The 15,230-nt window shown below is 37.6% G+C and overlaps 1 protein-coding gene and 2 long non-coding RNA genes across 3 annotated transcripts in view; 2 read left to right on the top strand and 1 right to left on the bottom strand.

Annotated features, from left to right (window-relative positions):
* ATOSA (atos homolog A) overlaps nucleotides 1-15,076 on the top strand; it is a 43,748-nt gene extending 28,672 nt beyond the window's left edge. Inside the window, exons 2-9 of the mRNA XM_083475669.1 lie at nucleotides 2,735-2,919; nucleotides 3,729-3,931; nucleotides 4,479-4,604; nucleotides 4,842-6,684; nucleotides 7,689-7,799; nucleotides 9,554-9,633; nucleotides 10,974-11,082; nucleotides 13,837-15,076. Of these exons, the coding sequence (XP_083331795.1) occupies nucleotides 2,735-2,919; nucleotides 3,729-3,931; nucleotides 4,479-4,604; nucleotides 4,842-6,684; nucleotides 7,689-7,799; nucleotides 9,554-9,633; nucleotides 10,974-11,082; nucleotides 13,837-14,007 (2,828 nt within the window). The 3' untranslated portion in view covers nucleotides 14,008-15,076. The remainder of the gene's footprint in view (nucleotides 1-2,734; nucleotides 2,920-3,728; nucleotides 3,932-4,478; nucleotides 4,605-4,841; nucleotides 6,685-7,688; nucleotides 7,800-9,553; nucleotides 9,634-10,973; nucleotides 11,083-13,836) is intronic.
* LOC310693666 overlaps nucleotides 1-15,230 on the bottom strand; it is a 321,657-nt gene that overhangs the window by 60,109 nt on the left and 246,318 nt on the right. The gene's annotated exons all lie outside the window — the stretch shown is intronic.
* On the top strand, nucleotides 11,089-13,829 carry LOC310693686. Its single transcript, XR_014519327.1, has 3 exons — nucleotides 11,089-13,005; nucleotides 13,235-13,276; nucleotides 13,638-13,829. It is a non-coding gene; the product is annotated as an uncharacterized lncRNA (long non-coding RNA).

Here is a 15,230-nt window from a genome sequence, read left to right as displayed (position 1 = left end):
GTAATTTTTTAAAGCTGATGTACTGATTCTTGCCCAGTGAATATTAATTATTTAGTCTAATGCTTTCTGCCCCCCCACCCCCGACTTAACATGGAACTAGGAATGGTGAAGAAATTAGATTTCATTTACATTTTAATGAGAAACTATCTAATTTTCACTTCTCAAACCAACACACAAATCAAAGCACTGGTGTCTTTTGAGATTTGAATTTATCCGAATTTTGCAAAGTAATTATTCAATAAAACAATATGTACAATAATGCACATACAGGCAACCCCCCCCCCCATTTCTGCATGTTCAATATGTGCGTGACTGCGCATTGCACCGAACCTGGAAGTGACCTGAAAACATCACAAAAATATCACAAAAAGAGGTGGGACAGAATGGGGTGTTTGCAGGCTTTTTCAGTTGTGCTTCAATTATACATGATTACACTGACATTTTTGTATACCGCCCTGGAATCTTTTGATGAAGAAAAAAGACAGATTGTAAATAAACTGATACAAATACAAATCTCCAGTCTGTGGAATTAATGCTTCTGTAAAACTTAGTAGTATTTATTGGGCCTAGGGTTTTAACAATGTAACTTGCTGCACTTTACTGTGCAGAGATAGTTCTCTAAATTTATAAAACTTTGCTCAAAAACAGGGTGGATTTGATTTAAATCAAATCAGTTTAAATCGCTAGCCAGTAAGACTTGATTTAAATTACTGGTCAGTAAGACTTGATTTCAACCATTTTTTTTACAGAAAGATTCATTCTTGCTGGTATAATCTTAATATTTACAACCAGATAAAGGTTTCATTTTTGGAATAATAAATTTTCAGAGTAGTTTTTACCGTTATATCAAACAACACTGATTTGGTTATACTATTAGAAATACATAAGACAGATAAATATGAAATTATTGTGAGGTTTAATAAGTTAATTGTTTATATTTGGACAACTTTTCTGCTGTACTTTATTGGAAGGAGAAAAATAATCATTTCCTTAATAACAATTTAAACAATTTATTTAACTAAAGCAATAACATTATAGCATATGTATCCATGTTTGTTAACTGATGTGGTTAAACTTTAAAAAAACACAACTTAGCACACATGAAAAACTTAAAACAAATCCTTATTACCTGATGAATAGCCTTTGGACTATAATGTAACCTAAATAGAAAATTTTATTTACAAAGATTTTTCTTCCCAAAGCATTTTGTTTTAAAAATCCGATTTAATTTTTTTAAAAAATCTAATTTAAGTATAAAAAATCCAATTTACTGTAAATAAAAAAAAAATGATTTTTTTTAATAATAATAATAAAAAATAAATGATTTTTTAAAAAATCATTTATTTTTATCCACCCTGCTCAAAAAGCAGAATTGAACAAGGGAAAAGTTAACATTGAAAGGTTTCATCAAGCAAAGTGAGATTGGTTTCTAAAGCAAAACTTTCCCTCATGAAATGGTAAGATGACATAAAATCCAAGAGTATCATAGTCACACATTCCATGCCTCTCAAATGTAAGAAGCAAAGACAGTTTTCAGGAGAAGTTATAAAATTGTGCTTGTTTTTCAAACTTGCCATGTGTTACTAAAATAAATTTTGCTGTTCCTGGCTAGAAGGGGTTGGGTTTTTTGCCACTTCAATTTAATCCAGCAAAATATAGTAATTTTTTTGAGGGATCAGAAATACCAGGTTTCAGTAAAAGTTCTTCAGAGAAACCTTTTGAAGTATATACTTCTTGGAAACATTTTTAGGAACAAAAGATTTTAAAACATTCATAATAAAAATCATTGTAAACGAGTGGGGGCTGAGCAGCAGACTATTTGCTGTGCTGAGTGTTCCTGTTCAGAGTCCCAAAAATGCCACCCCCCCCCCAATGTTCCTTTTAATTTTATTCATTAGTCAGCATTTTGTACCAACTGATTGGGTTTGGTCTTGTTGACCTGCTTTGGGTTTCTTCTCCATTTTGGGATCTTTTTAAAGGGTATTTGTGGTTTCTCTTTGGTGTCTATGGGCAGCCCTCTCTTCTGTCCCCAAGATGATTTTATAATAACTTCTTAGTATATACCAAGAAATGAACTATCCAGGTGATGAGATTCTTTAAAATCTGCATTTCTATATCTTTGTGTCCCTTCCTCCTTTTCTGCCCTACTTGTCACCTGGTTGTCATGCCCCTCCTTTCAATCTCTCAGTTTAATGTCAATGAGTTTGGGCTGATTTGTGAATTTTACTGCTCTCCACCTTAGTTTTCCCTCCCATTAGTTCCCATCTGCACACCTTAGCATTATTCAGAATATTCTGATAGCCACTGTTGTGCATATGCAAGCATGAGAAGACTGAAAACTTAGATGGCAGAAATGATATTGTGGGAACTATTTCATACAGCTGTACAAATTTCATTTTTGACATTGGTCCTGTATACTTCCCCGTCAGTCCAGCGGAAAGGCTGCTTCTGTGTAGCCAATCAGCACTGGGATACAGAAAGTTGCTTGGCCTTTGTTGGAACTAGTGGCAAAATTTCGAAGGACATTTAGAATACAATTTCTGATTTTGTGACGTGCAAAAAGAGTGTTATGGTGCAGTTTGATGATGGAGTTTGTATACTATAATTTTAAAAAGAATTAAAAATATGATTGAATTTTGTCAAAGTAAAGTGTGTGTATGTAACAAAGAAATAGATTTTGAACTATTGTGCATATTGGTATTCTTATATAAGTGGATGTTTTGGTCTCTCTTAGACACTCTGGACGAATACTTCGAATATGAAGCAGAGGAATTCCTCGTCAATTTAGCCTTGCTGATTACTGAAGGTAGAACACCAGAATATTCTGTGAAGGGTAGGACCGAAGGCTTCCACTGCCCTCCAGCGCAATCAAGTCAGCCCGTAACAACTAAACATGAATGCAGTGACAAATTGGCCCAGGTATAATGATCAATAGAATCTTCTACAGTTTAAAGTAGTTTTTCCAATAAATTAAAATGCAAATGGTATATATTACTGTGTGTTGTATTTAACAATGTATATAGTACATTGACACTTTGCTTAAATCTTATCAGTATCTGTCATTCAATAAAATGCTAGAATCCCTAGTTTTCTTAAAGCACAATAGGCAAAAATTGGTTAGTGTTCTGATAAGATTTATCTGTTTAAACCACTGGTGGGACTTGTAGATGATGCATGCTATGCAGAATCAGTGTATAGTAGCTCCCCCAACTTGCAGGAGAGAAATTTAGAATAGAACATTCTAATTTGCATCTTTTGATTAGGGAATAAACTGTTCTAATGTCCTAACGTTCAAATAGGAGGCTGTAGAATATCAGAAACTGAAAGAGTACCAAAAATCAAATATACAGTGGAGATATACAGTGGCCATGTTGTTGAGCAAATATGACTGTATTCCTGATGCTTTTGAGTTCAACGCTTATCATTTATTGGATCTGAGCTAGTTTAATCCCTTTTTAAAAACTTAAGCAAGTCATTGAATTTAGAAAGCTGCAGCATTTGATTCTGGCCATGTTGCCCTCTTGGGTACCGTTAGCCATAGAAACTTACATGCTTTAATCAAGGATGAAGTGGAAACTGGATGAATTGGAAATAGCTCAAGAAGAGCTTTGCCAAACTGTGTCACCTTTTCAAAAACACATTATAAACTTTGTGTCTTACAGAAGTGTGTCTTGTACATAAGAAGCAGATTTAAATCTAATATACTGCTTTCTCATATTTTTTTCAAGTGTCGTCAAGCTAGGCGCACTAGGTCCGAGGTTACGTTGTTGTGGAAGAACAATATTCCGATCATGATAGAAGTTATGCTACTTCCAGACTGTTGTTATAGTGATGAAGGGTCTACTACAGAAGGAAATGACTTAAATGATCCTGCAATCAAGCAAGATGCATTGTTACTAGAAAGGTGGATTTTGGAGCCAGTTCCACGACAGTAAGTTTATATATGAGGGTTGGTGAAATACATAACAGTTGGCATAGAATCTTAAGTCTACAACAGGCTAGTGTGTAGTTTCATTTATTTGGTTTGGGCATTAGTTACATTTTGTCAGATTGTTTCTTTTGTGTAAGGGAAATATTAAATTGAAGTTGATTTTTACTTTTCTGTAATTTTACATACTCATTGACTTTGATTTCAGTGAATCCACAAGGCCCTCTATTCTTGATGACACTGTGTGCTTAATTTCTTACCTTAGTTTTTAATGATATATTTTGTACCAGTAGGTACAGTAGAAATTGGAAAGCAGGCTTGATTTTGCTACTCATTGCTATTGGCTTTTAATAATTCTGATTCCTTGTGCAGTTCTTGCAAGATGCAAAATAATCCCTTTATGAAGGGAATTATTGTAGCAAAAGTGTGAATGGGAGGGTATTTTCACTCTCTTTTTGGATAATCTAATCAAAGTCAAACTAATGCTTTGCTTTATTTTCCATATGTTTTTTAATCAACAGATGTTTGTTTATATTTTATGTATTTTTAGAAGTGGTGATCGATTTATTGAAGAGAAGACCCTCCTGTTGGCTGTCCGCTCTTTTGTGTTCTTTTCTCAGTTAAGTGCTTGGCTGAGTGTATCACATGGAGCAGTCCCTCGTAATATACTCTACAGGTAGGCCTTAATGAGACATTACCTCTCACTTAGCAGACACCTGGTGATTAGAGAGAAGCAATGATTTTTCCAGTTGTGTTTCTCTGTATGACCTAGTTTGGGATAAAATTGAGGTTCTTTATTTAAAGAAAATATATGTCTATTGAGAGCTGAGAAACCCTCCCCCCACAACTATATTGGATTCTGTATAAAGAATTGGTTTGCATTTAAAATCCCATATGTTTTCTAATTTTTCAGAGTAAGTGCGGCACATGTGGATCTTCAGTGGACATTTTCCCAGACCCCAACTGAGCATCTTTTCCCTGTTCCCAACGTTTCTCACAACGTGGCCTTGAAAGTCAGTGTCCAGTCTTTGCCTAGACAATCTAACTATCCAGTCCTGACCTGCAGTATTCACACCAACCTTGGATTTTATGAAAAGGGGATAGAAGATCATAATGTACATCAGCACTGTGATTCCATCAAGGCAGAGCAATGCACTGTGCCCACTTCACAGCGTGCTTGTGGCAGAATAATGAGGACTGAAGGTTTGCTTGGTGTGAGAAAAGGCCCTGAGTTTAGTACAGCTGTTAAAAATATGAAACTTTATCCACCAACTGGGCCTGTGTCTGACTTTGGGGCATCGGAGTCTAAAGTTCAGTGCTACACGGCTTCTGTTGACAGCAAGAGGTTACCGCAGGAACCGCCAGAGAGAGTGTTAAAATCAGTTTGTTTAGCTGACTCCCACGTACATAATGGCTACTCTTCCCGCCAGACATTAGGAGAGTCTATTCCTTTGATAGGCTGCTTACTCCAAGAGCGGCATGAAGTTATAGCAAGAATTGCCCAACATCTGATTCACTGTGATCCAGCAACGTCACCCACCATAGGGCGGCCATTCAACACAAGTGATGCAGGTTTGGTTAACTCAAAAGTTGCACGTTGTGCGTACGAAGAGGAGGGCTTGCAGAAGAAAGGAAGAGAATTGTTCTCTTCTTCTACTGCTAATTCAGAACTTCCTTCATCAGAAAATAGCAATGTTGGAAAACCTCGAATAATACCAGAAACACCATTGTCTGATGCCTATGTTCCAATGAACCAGTGCTCTCGCCAAACTGTAGAGGAAACTAACCCTCTGATAAGCTCCTTACTGCAAGAGCGGCAAGAGGTCATAGCAAGGATTGCCCAACACCTGATTCACTGTGATCCACCCGTGTCTCATGTTAGTCATCCAGTGTTTAATGTCCATGAAATTAGTTCAGTTAATCCAAAGACTTTTCACACTTCCTGTGAAGAGGACGGCCCACTGAAGAAAGGAAAGGGAATATTTTCGGATTCCTTCTCTAGTTCAAAATTGACTTTCTTGGAAGACAACCAAAAAACAAGAGGTAAAACACCAGCAACCCCTTTGAATTCATTTAGATACGATGTTGAAATGAAGTTATCTCCAAAATCCCAAGCAAGAAGAAAACTCCTGCTAGCAGAGCCTAATGAAGTAGTCCAAAACACATTTCAGCCATCTCCTGTCAATAGAAATAAAAGTCCATTAACCTATACAAACCAATCATGTAGCAAAGAAGATTATAAATCTGAACTGGCAGATAAATTAGAATCTGTGATTTCTGGTTGTTCCCATAAATCTCAAGTAGTAAAGAAAGGTATTGCCAAGCAATGTTCTGATTTCAGTAGCACTGATGAAGTAGTTTGCACAGATAAACATAAGGACAAAACAATCACTAGCGAAAACAACATCCCAGACTGTTCAAATCCACCATGGGATCAGTCCAAAATACCTGAAAATATAAAAGTGACTGTAACACAGGTACCTGATAGTTTGCACAGAAATGAACTTAAGCGCTTAAACAAAGACTCTAAACAACCAAATATTTGTGAACAAAGCTCCCAATTGACTAGTATTGAAAATTATTTACATAGAGATCATGAAGGTTTCAAATGCAAGAATAAACAAGACAAAGTAAAAAATGAACATGATGAGAATGAAGACCCAACGGACTATGAAGTTCAAAAACGTTCTCAGAAGAAGCTGGTTGAAGAAGGCTCGGTGGCTTTGTTTGAACAAAAGAAGAATGCAGAGATGCTGGTGGGTGTTAGCTAACTTGCATGTTTTTGTTTTTGCTTTTTTAAACATATCCTACTACTCATGCATTTAATTTCTGTCATACTTGGCCCCACTATAAAGTGCTGAAGTTGACACTTTCAATGTTTTGTGGGTCAACTTAAATCCTTACTATCTAGAAGATTATCTATTTTTCCAAAACATTATGTTGCTATAAAACAGAAGCTGTTTTAATTCCTAAGTGAAAGCACCTTGATTCCATTGTATCCCTTAATTTTGATACGGCTACCCTAGCATCAATGCTCCATAATGCATTCTTGATTCTACAAATAAACAATGCCTGTTTGTGCAGTAGTGCAAGTAAAAAACAAGTCAGCATGCAGTATCTACTTTGATTGGAATGTAAGTGAGCTGCTCTGTAAACTGTAATTTGACAATTTAGCTGTTTGAACTGAGCTGTAATCTTAAAATATGCTGCTGAAGGCACATCCGCAAAGGAGCTTTCTTAGGCTTTCAGTCTGGTTCTTTAGTTCTAAATCAGAAACATGGAGATAGACCCTTCTTTAGCCCAAAGCAAGGAATTTGCTGTTGGAGAATCCCTTAATGCAGGCATCCACAACCTGCAGCCCTCCAGATGTTTTGGCCTACAACTCCCATGATCCCTAGCTAACAGGACCAGTGGTCAGGGATGATAGGAATTGTAGTCCAAAACATCTGGAGGGCCGAAGGTTGGGGATGCCTGCCTTAATGGGATTTCTACTGGTGTTGTACTGTAGATGTTACCTGCATTGATTTGACATTGCTCCCGACATACGACATTTGCCATATGTCTGTAGCCCTGACATATGGAGAACCAGCATGGAGTAAGTTGCACTTGTCACTTCCTTACGAATTTTGGAAGCTCAGTATACTTAGGATGAGACATTGTCCCTGAGAAATCACCTGTGCCAATGTAATTTAAAATGTGCAAGAGAACTGAACTTGATAGGTTTCCTATTTATAACTGATTGTTTTTCCTCTGTGGACAGCGCACAGCACCACTCAAACATGTGTTGCATAGGAACAATTTTCACCATTTGGTTGGGACTTCTACGAAGGCTTTCCATCCTCGAACTGGATTGCCTCTACTTTCAAGTCCTGTAAGTTGCCGTTACATAGTTTTGTTATGTTTCATAATAATATTTTAAAAACACAGGAGTTGCTGTATTTTAGATACTTTGCCTGCAAATTATTTTTACTCCTTGTTAAGGCGTTTACCTATTAAAATATTTATACGTAGAAACCAAGCAATAAATTAGAAAAAGCTAGCCTCAGTTGATGGGTGGGAGATAACAATTATAGTAGTCTCTTTTATAGTTTCAGAGTGTAAATGAAAGCATGATGGAATGACCAAAAAAGGATCAGAATTTAGACTGCATAATTTTAGCTCACATGGACCGCTGCTGCTGTTTCATAACCCACCTTTCTCCCTGACAGGGAGAAAGTTTACAGATAAAAGCAGAACAGCTAAACACACAGGGGGGAAATCGTTAAAAAAAATTATATATCTATATATTGTATATTTATAACCTATTAAAAATATAGACAATCACAACAAAGACAGCAGAGCACCCACCCTATCATTTAAAACGGTCAGTTCCCAAAAGCCTGTTGGAGCAAGAAGGTCTTCACTTTCTGGTGAAAGGACATCAAGAAGGAAGCCTGTCTTAACTTCCCTAGGGAGAGGGTTTCAAAGTCTGGGGGCAGCGACTGAGAAGAAACTCATAGACCCTAGTTCTGATCCATAGATAACACTACCCAAAAAAAAAAGCATCTTCCCACAAAATGAATTCTCAATGCAATCAGCTTAGATAGCATTGATTGCCTGCTGGGAAAGGAGAAAACTTGAATGGGTCATTTCCCTCCCATACAAATTACTGTCAGTGACAGTATCATGGTAACTTGTCGAACAAAATGCACACAACATTGGGTCATTGTGTGTGTGCAACCCCAGACAATGGATGTAGGAGATGCTTCCTTTAAACAGGATCTCATCCAAAAAGATAAGCTTCACACAGATAATACTTCTTGGTTCAGCATTATTAATAATACCTATCCTTTACCATGAGGTCCCAGAGTGGGTTACAACAATTCAAAAGCAAAATATAAAAAAACCCGGTTACAATAGATTAAAGTCAAGAAAATTGGAGCTTCCTGTTGCACATTTAGGGCTGTTGTTAGGTTAACTCTATATATAATTTTAGATTTAACTACATAATGTTAGATTTAGATTGCACTCTGATGGGGAAATACATTTGTGTTCGAATTTGCATGTACTGCTTACGTGTGTTGTTGGCAATTAATTTAAACTGAGAGAGCCTATCTGCATCACAGATGGCTATCTGCCATATTAAATGATTTAACTCAAAAAGCAAACCAATAAATATTATTCAAACTACTGATTATATGGTAGTGATTCGTCACCCATACCCCTGTGGACCACTTGAATATTACTAAAGGTGTTGGAGGACCACTTTAATTATTTTTCCGTCTGCTGCAGCAATTGTAACACACTGTGCTATAGGCAGTATTGTTTTTAATTGCATTTTCACAAACATGACGCAGAATGTTTTACAACCATTCACCTGAATGAAGTTCACAGGCCACTGGTGGTCCACATGGGCACAATTTGGGAACCCCTGTTACAGAGTCCCTTTTCAGTTCTAATGCCTGGGACAAATGTACCAGCTGGCCAATGGTGGGAGGCTGGATACACTCTGCTTTCATTATATCCATTTGCTTCCATTATGCCCCTAAAACATTTTAAAATGTTTGATACCAAGATTTCAAGCTCTGTTAAGGTATTGTGGTCAAAACCTAAGTCTGTTTTTCTCCCCAATCTCCTTCCTTTGAGGTTCCTGAAAGAAAAACACGATCGGGATGCTTTGATTTAGATACATCATTATTACAATTGAAATGTTTGTCCTCCAAAAGGTTTGTCTTCCAAACGCTTGTCCTCCAAAAACCTTTTACAAAAAGGTTTATAATATTTGTATGTTTTTACAATGTAATCTGTAACTGTGGGTGTGCATGAGAGAGTATTACAAAGAAAGCACAAATGTGCATCTTCAACAAGCTCTCCTCGGACTCAGCTAATTTTATTCATACAGTAACTAGCGCTGCAACCTTCTAGTTGATTTAAAATTAGCTGGTTTAAAAACCAACTAAATAAAAAGATACCCCTGATTAACTGAGCAAGACAGTAAATTCTTTTTAGAGAAAACTTCTAAAAGGTACAGATGTATTTATTTCAACAATTTATATACAACTTAATCACGATCACTTAGTATGTAGTCACTTAGTCACACCTATTTAATTTCTTGGCAAAAATGGTGCATTTCCCAGATTCAACAATATGACCTCGGTATCGTCATTGTTTTAACTGGCAGGCTAAGACGAGTTGGTGCCTTACTTGTGTTGCTGAATGCACACAGGCCTTCTGTGGAATGCTGATGAATCCAAACATTTGGGAACTTCCCAATAATTGCACAGAAAGATGCCTAGATGATATATGCGAGACTGTTACCTTGTGCAATGTCAAACTAGCAATTTTTCAAGTCCGTGGAAGCGGAATCTATGAAAAGTGTGTGTCAAACTGACATTTTAAAGAGTAGCTTTAATTAGTGTTTATACATTCTGAAATGTACATTAGTTTAACTTCAAGGCATAAGACAGTGGAGGGGGCTGATCTGTGGTCCTTTAGGTATTGTTGAAGTACAGTTTCCACCAGCCCCCAGCTAGCATAGCCTGTGGCAAGGGATGATGGGAGTTGTAGTCCAGCAATATCAGGAGAGCCACATGTTGGTCACTCCTGGCATACGTAAGTTCAGACTTGGCAGCTTTAATGCAAAATGTCTGTGTGCATATACCGTATTTTTCCATGTATCACACGACCCTGTGTATAAGACAACCCCTATTTTGGGAGCCCTAAACAGTTGTTGAGCTTCTTTTGTAAGTTTTCCGAGCTGTTGAGCAGCTTTTTGACGATCTGGCTGATGGAACTGGTGCCGTAATACACCGCATACTGGCACTCACCAAATACTCTTCCTAAGCCAGGAAGAGCAGGTAAGCAGCCTCCTCTCTGACATTTCCCTGCTACCGTCGCAGCACCAGCCCTCGCTTACTTATCATATTAACCCATGTATAAGACGGCCCTCAATTTATCACAAAAAAATTCAGAAGAAAGATTGTCTTATACATGGAAAAATACGGTAACTGTGGAGGATATAAGTAGTGACTCTTGCTTTATTTTTTTAAAAAAACTTTTTAAATAGCCCACGAGGGTGTATCAGGAGAGAGAGTGATCCAGATGTTCACGAGAAACCATTTCTGAGTTCCAGTGCACCACCTGTAACAAGTCTTAGCCTCCTTGGAAACTTTGAGGTATGTACATGCTCCTAAAATACTCTACTTCTTGCAATTGATGTATTGATACGCTACTACATGGGAAGGCAAACTAAGGTCCAAGGGCCGGATCTGGCCTAATCGCCTTCTAAATCCGGCCTGCGGGTGGTCCGGGAATCAACATGTTTTTACATGAATAGAATGTGTCCTTTTATTTAAAATGCATCTCTGGGTTATTTGTGGGGCCTGTCTGGTGTTTTTACATGAGTAGAATGTGTGCTTTTATTTAAAATGCACCTCTGGTGGGGCATAGGAATTCGTTCATTTCCCCCCAAAAAATATAGTCTGGCCCCCCACAAGGTCTGAGGGACAGTGGACCGGCCCCCTGCTGAAAATGTTTGCTGACCCCTGCACTACTATGATATGCCCAGTGTGATTCTCAGCACACCTAGTGCCTGTTCTTTTCATTTTCTGGTGCCAGGTGCAAATGGCTTTGTACAGACTTTTTAATTGAAGATAAATGGGGTGGTTGGCTTTTTTTTGCAGATTTTTAAAAAATATTAATAAATATAATGTTATGTATAGATAAGTACAGAAGTAGTTGTACAGCCATCTCAAAAGTTGCATGCAATAAGCACAGGTGCTCCTGTTGACATGCATGCTGAAAACCGCGCCAGAAGAGGGGCAGGCCAGGGGCTCTGCATCTCAAACAGATGAATATATTTTATTTAGGCTAGCTGGAGTCATTATTTTATAGGAATTTTCTTTTAAATCTATACAAAGTGTAAATTTCAAAACATTTTTCCAGACCCAGGTCCATTTTGAGGGGGTGGTATATATTGCGAGGCATATCAGCATTCCACTTTGATTGATACCTGAGCTGGTTCTAGTTCTGTAATTATTTTATATATTTGTCTTAAGGTTCCCTTTGACTGGTCACTTTCTGAAATTAAAATTTCAAATCTTGTGCTTCCTCAATAGTACAAAATCTTCTTAATTGGTGGTGGTGGCAGTGGTTGTTATTTACATTTGTATATCATTGTTCATCCGAAGATCCCAAGATGGTATTATGTGCTGCATCTACAGAATTGAATTAAGGGGTGCCTGCGGCTGCCCCATTTCATAGATTACTTGATAGTATAATTTGCCTAAAGTTTATTTCATCATTGATCCTAATTTGCTTTGTCTGTTTGCCTCCCACTCTGACATGTCTCCTAAAAGGTTTTTTGGGTTTTGCATTCCTTGTTGTAGTAAACTCTGGTTTGAGATTATAGACCTGGACTATGTTTACTTTTGATCCCCGCCCCATGATGTATATATCTTGTGTGAGAGGATATGCATTAATAATTTTAAGACCCCTTTTTTGTATTAGGCCAAAGCATATATAAATAAACCAGATTTTCTGGTGACTTAAGCATACAAGTATTATTATAGTATTTTATTTTGGGGGAAGCCATTTCTCTTCATATTTTCTGGTGGTAGAGAGTTTGTGATGTAACTCAAGATCATTTATCTGCCCAAATAACTTTAAGCAGAAGTTCTTGCCATTTTTTTATTAGGTTCAGCTATAACATTATGGTTAAAAATAAAAACAAGACCCAGGGCATAATACTCATTTTTTATAGCCAAAATTCTGCTAAACCCTGTTAAATTTAGTATCTTTAAGCCAAGTTGAACAATTCTTCTGGGTTTTACAGAATCAGTACTATATTGTCTGCCAACCCCCCAGAGCCAATGGTGGTGCAGGGGGAAAACCCCATTACACAGGCAGAAGTCCTTGAGCAGGGCTTATACTGAAAGGGCTGGTTAGAGGAATCCGGCCCAATATGTGTAAATTTAAAAACCCACTGACTTAAGTCAATTTAAACCAGGCATTTCAAATCTCTACTCCAGTCAGTGTGCTTCGCATGGCAGCTTGGGGTTAACTAGGTTTGTGGTAACATTTGCCACATCGGGACTACAGTGGTACCTCGGGTTAAGAACTCAGTTTGTTCTGGAGGTCCGTTCTTAACCTGAAACTGTTCTTAACCTGAGGTACTACTTTAGCTAATGGGGCCTCCCGCTGCCACCACACCGCCGGAGCACAATTTCTGTTCTCATCCTGAAGCAAAGTTCTTAACCTGAGGTGCTATTTCTGGGTTAGAGGAGTCTGTAACCTGAAGCGTCTGTAACCCGAGGTACCACTGTGCAGCTCAGTTGGTGAAGTGTTTGGTTTGCATGCAAAAGACCCCAGGTTGAGAGACGGTGGAAGAAGAATGGAGAAAATTTAAAAGTTATCTTAAGGACTACTACAAACTTAATGAATGTTAAAATGTTGTGGTTTCCAGAAACAAAGGGGTACAGGGATATAAGGTTAGAATATAAAAGAGGACTAAGATGACAGAGATTGGAAAGTAACAATTGGGAGTTGCTAGTTGAATTATGGACATTGGGATGCAGAGAGGGGGGGTATGGGGAAGTCCAAGAAAAGAGGTTTATGAAAATAGGTTTGAAACTATACGTGTTTGTTTGTCATTTTAAGTGTTTGTTTGTTTTTCTTAAAATTTTGTAAAACCAATAAAAATCTTATAAAAAAAAAAAACAAAAGACCCCAGGTTGAAATCCTTCATCCCTAGTTAAAAGCGTCCAATGGCAGGTGATGTGAAAAAGTCCATCAGAGGTGCTGCCTGCTGGTGTAGACCATACTGTTCTAGATGGGCAAGTAATCTGACCTGATAGCGGGCGTCTTCCTTGTCATCCGTTTGTACACTTCATAGGTAGCTTTTTCCAACAGAGTTTTTTCCATTCTTCCAGGAGTCTGTTCTGAACTATCGTTTAGATCCCCTGGGCATTGTAGATGGCTTCACAGCTGAAGTGGGAGCAAGTGGGGTCTTTTGTCCAACGCACATGACTCTTCCGGTTGAAGTTTCATTCTACAGCGTTTCTGATGACAACGCACCCTCTCCATATATGGTAAACATCTGAACGTTACAATTAGCTATGGAAATACATTTACATGTCTGAACGAAATCCTGATACATTTGTAAAGATAGTTGGGTTGCCTTGGATCCAAAGCATACTTCTGTTGCATGCACAGAACCACAACTTTGGTAGCAGTTCGTTGCCAAAGGTCTGTAGTCCCTGCTGTCCCCTGTGCACACTTTTACTTTTTGAACTTCTAATGGCAGACTACGCGTTCAGCTAAGCTGGGTTTTCCTGCAATAAACACGAGACGGCAACCTAGTTCTTGCCTAGTAACCACTTCCATTCATTCTTGTGTGGAATCTCAGCAGTTTAAATGCAAATGCATGATTACAGCTGTTGACACTCCCTATGTATCTCAGCATTTATACAGAAAATAAGAACCTGTTGTAACTCATTTCGGTTGATAGGGAATGATTCTGGCAACAGAAACTATTGAATTATGCAGAAACGGCGAAGCTTACTGGAAGAATAAGAAATCGGGACAACAAAGTTTTTAATATAGAGTGGAAATTGTTTATTGAATATTTACAAAAATATTGTGAACAGATTAAGACATTAGCAGGGTTAATGTAAAAACATGCAGTGATATGAAACAACTATTGATTATATGTGATAAATAATTCATGAATTTGATTTGGAAATGCAGTAAAAATATTGTAAACATAAGGAACTGCAGAAAGAGGGAAAGGAGAGTCTAAACATGATAAATGTAATAATTTGATTTTTAAGAGCTTTTTGCTTGTAAAATAAAAATTATAAATAATTTTTTAAAAGATAAGAAATGATTATAATTCTTTGATCAGCGCACAGGGATGAGTTCAGCCTCTAGGTGTTAGTATCCTTTTGTACTCATTTCTGACTCGTGCCTCCACCCAAAAAAACCTGGGACTTCAGCTTGGTATGGCTAAACAGTATTTATTCAAGTTAACAAACAACATCCGCAATAACAAGAGACTGGCAACGTAGACAAAATGCAAAACTGTCTACTTCCTCCATGGGTCTAGATGTGCTAGTGGCCTTTCCCATGATTAATTCAAGAATGAAGTCAGTGAGGTGGCATGCTGTCGAATTTTTTTAAAAAATTGTCCAGTAGCACCTTATAGACCAACTAAGTTTGTTCTGGTATAAGCTTTTGTGTGCATGCACACTTCTTCAGATACATGTTCATGTACACGAAAGCTTATACCAGAACAAACTTAGTTGGCCTATAAGGTGCTACTGGA

The sequence above is a fragment of the Podarcis liolepis genome, assembly GCF_965112155.1.
Source record: "Podarcis liolepis genome assembly, chromosome: 14".
NCBI lineage: Eukaryota > Metazoa > Chordata > Lepidosauria > Squamata > Lacertidae > Podarcis > Podarcis liolepis.
The sequence above is the reverse complement of the archived record's forward strand: the minus strand, read 5'-3'. Positions and strand labels throughout refer to the sequence as shown.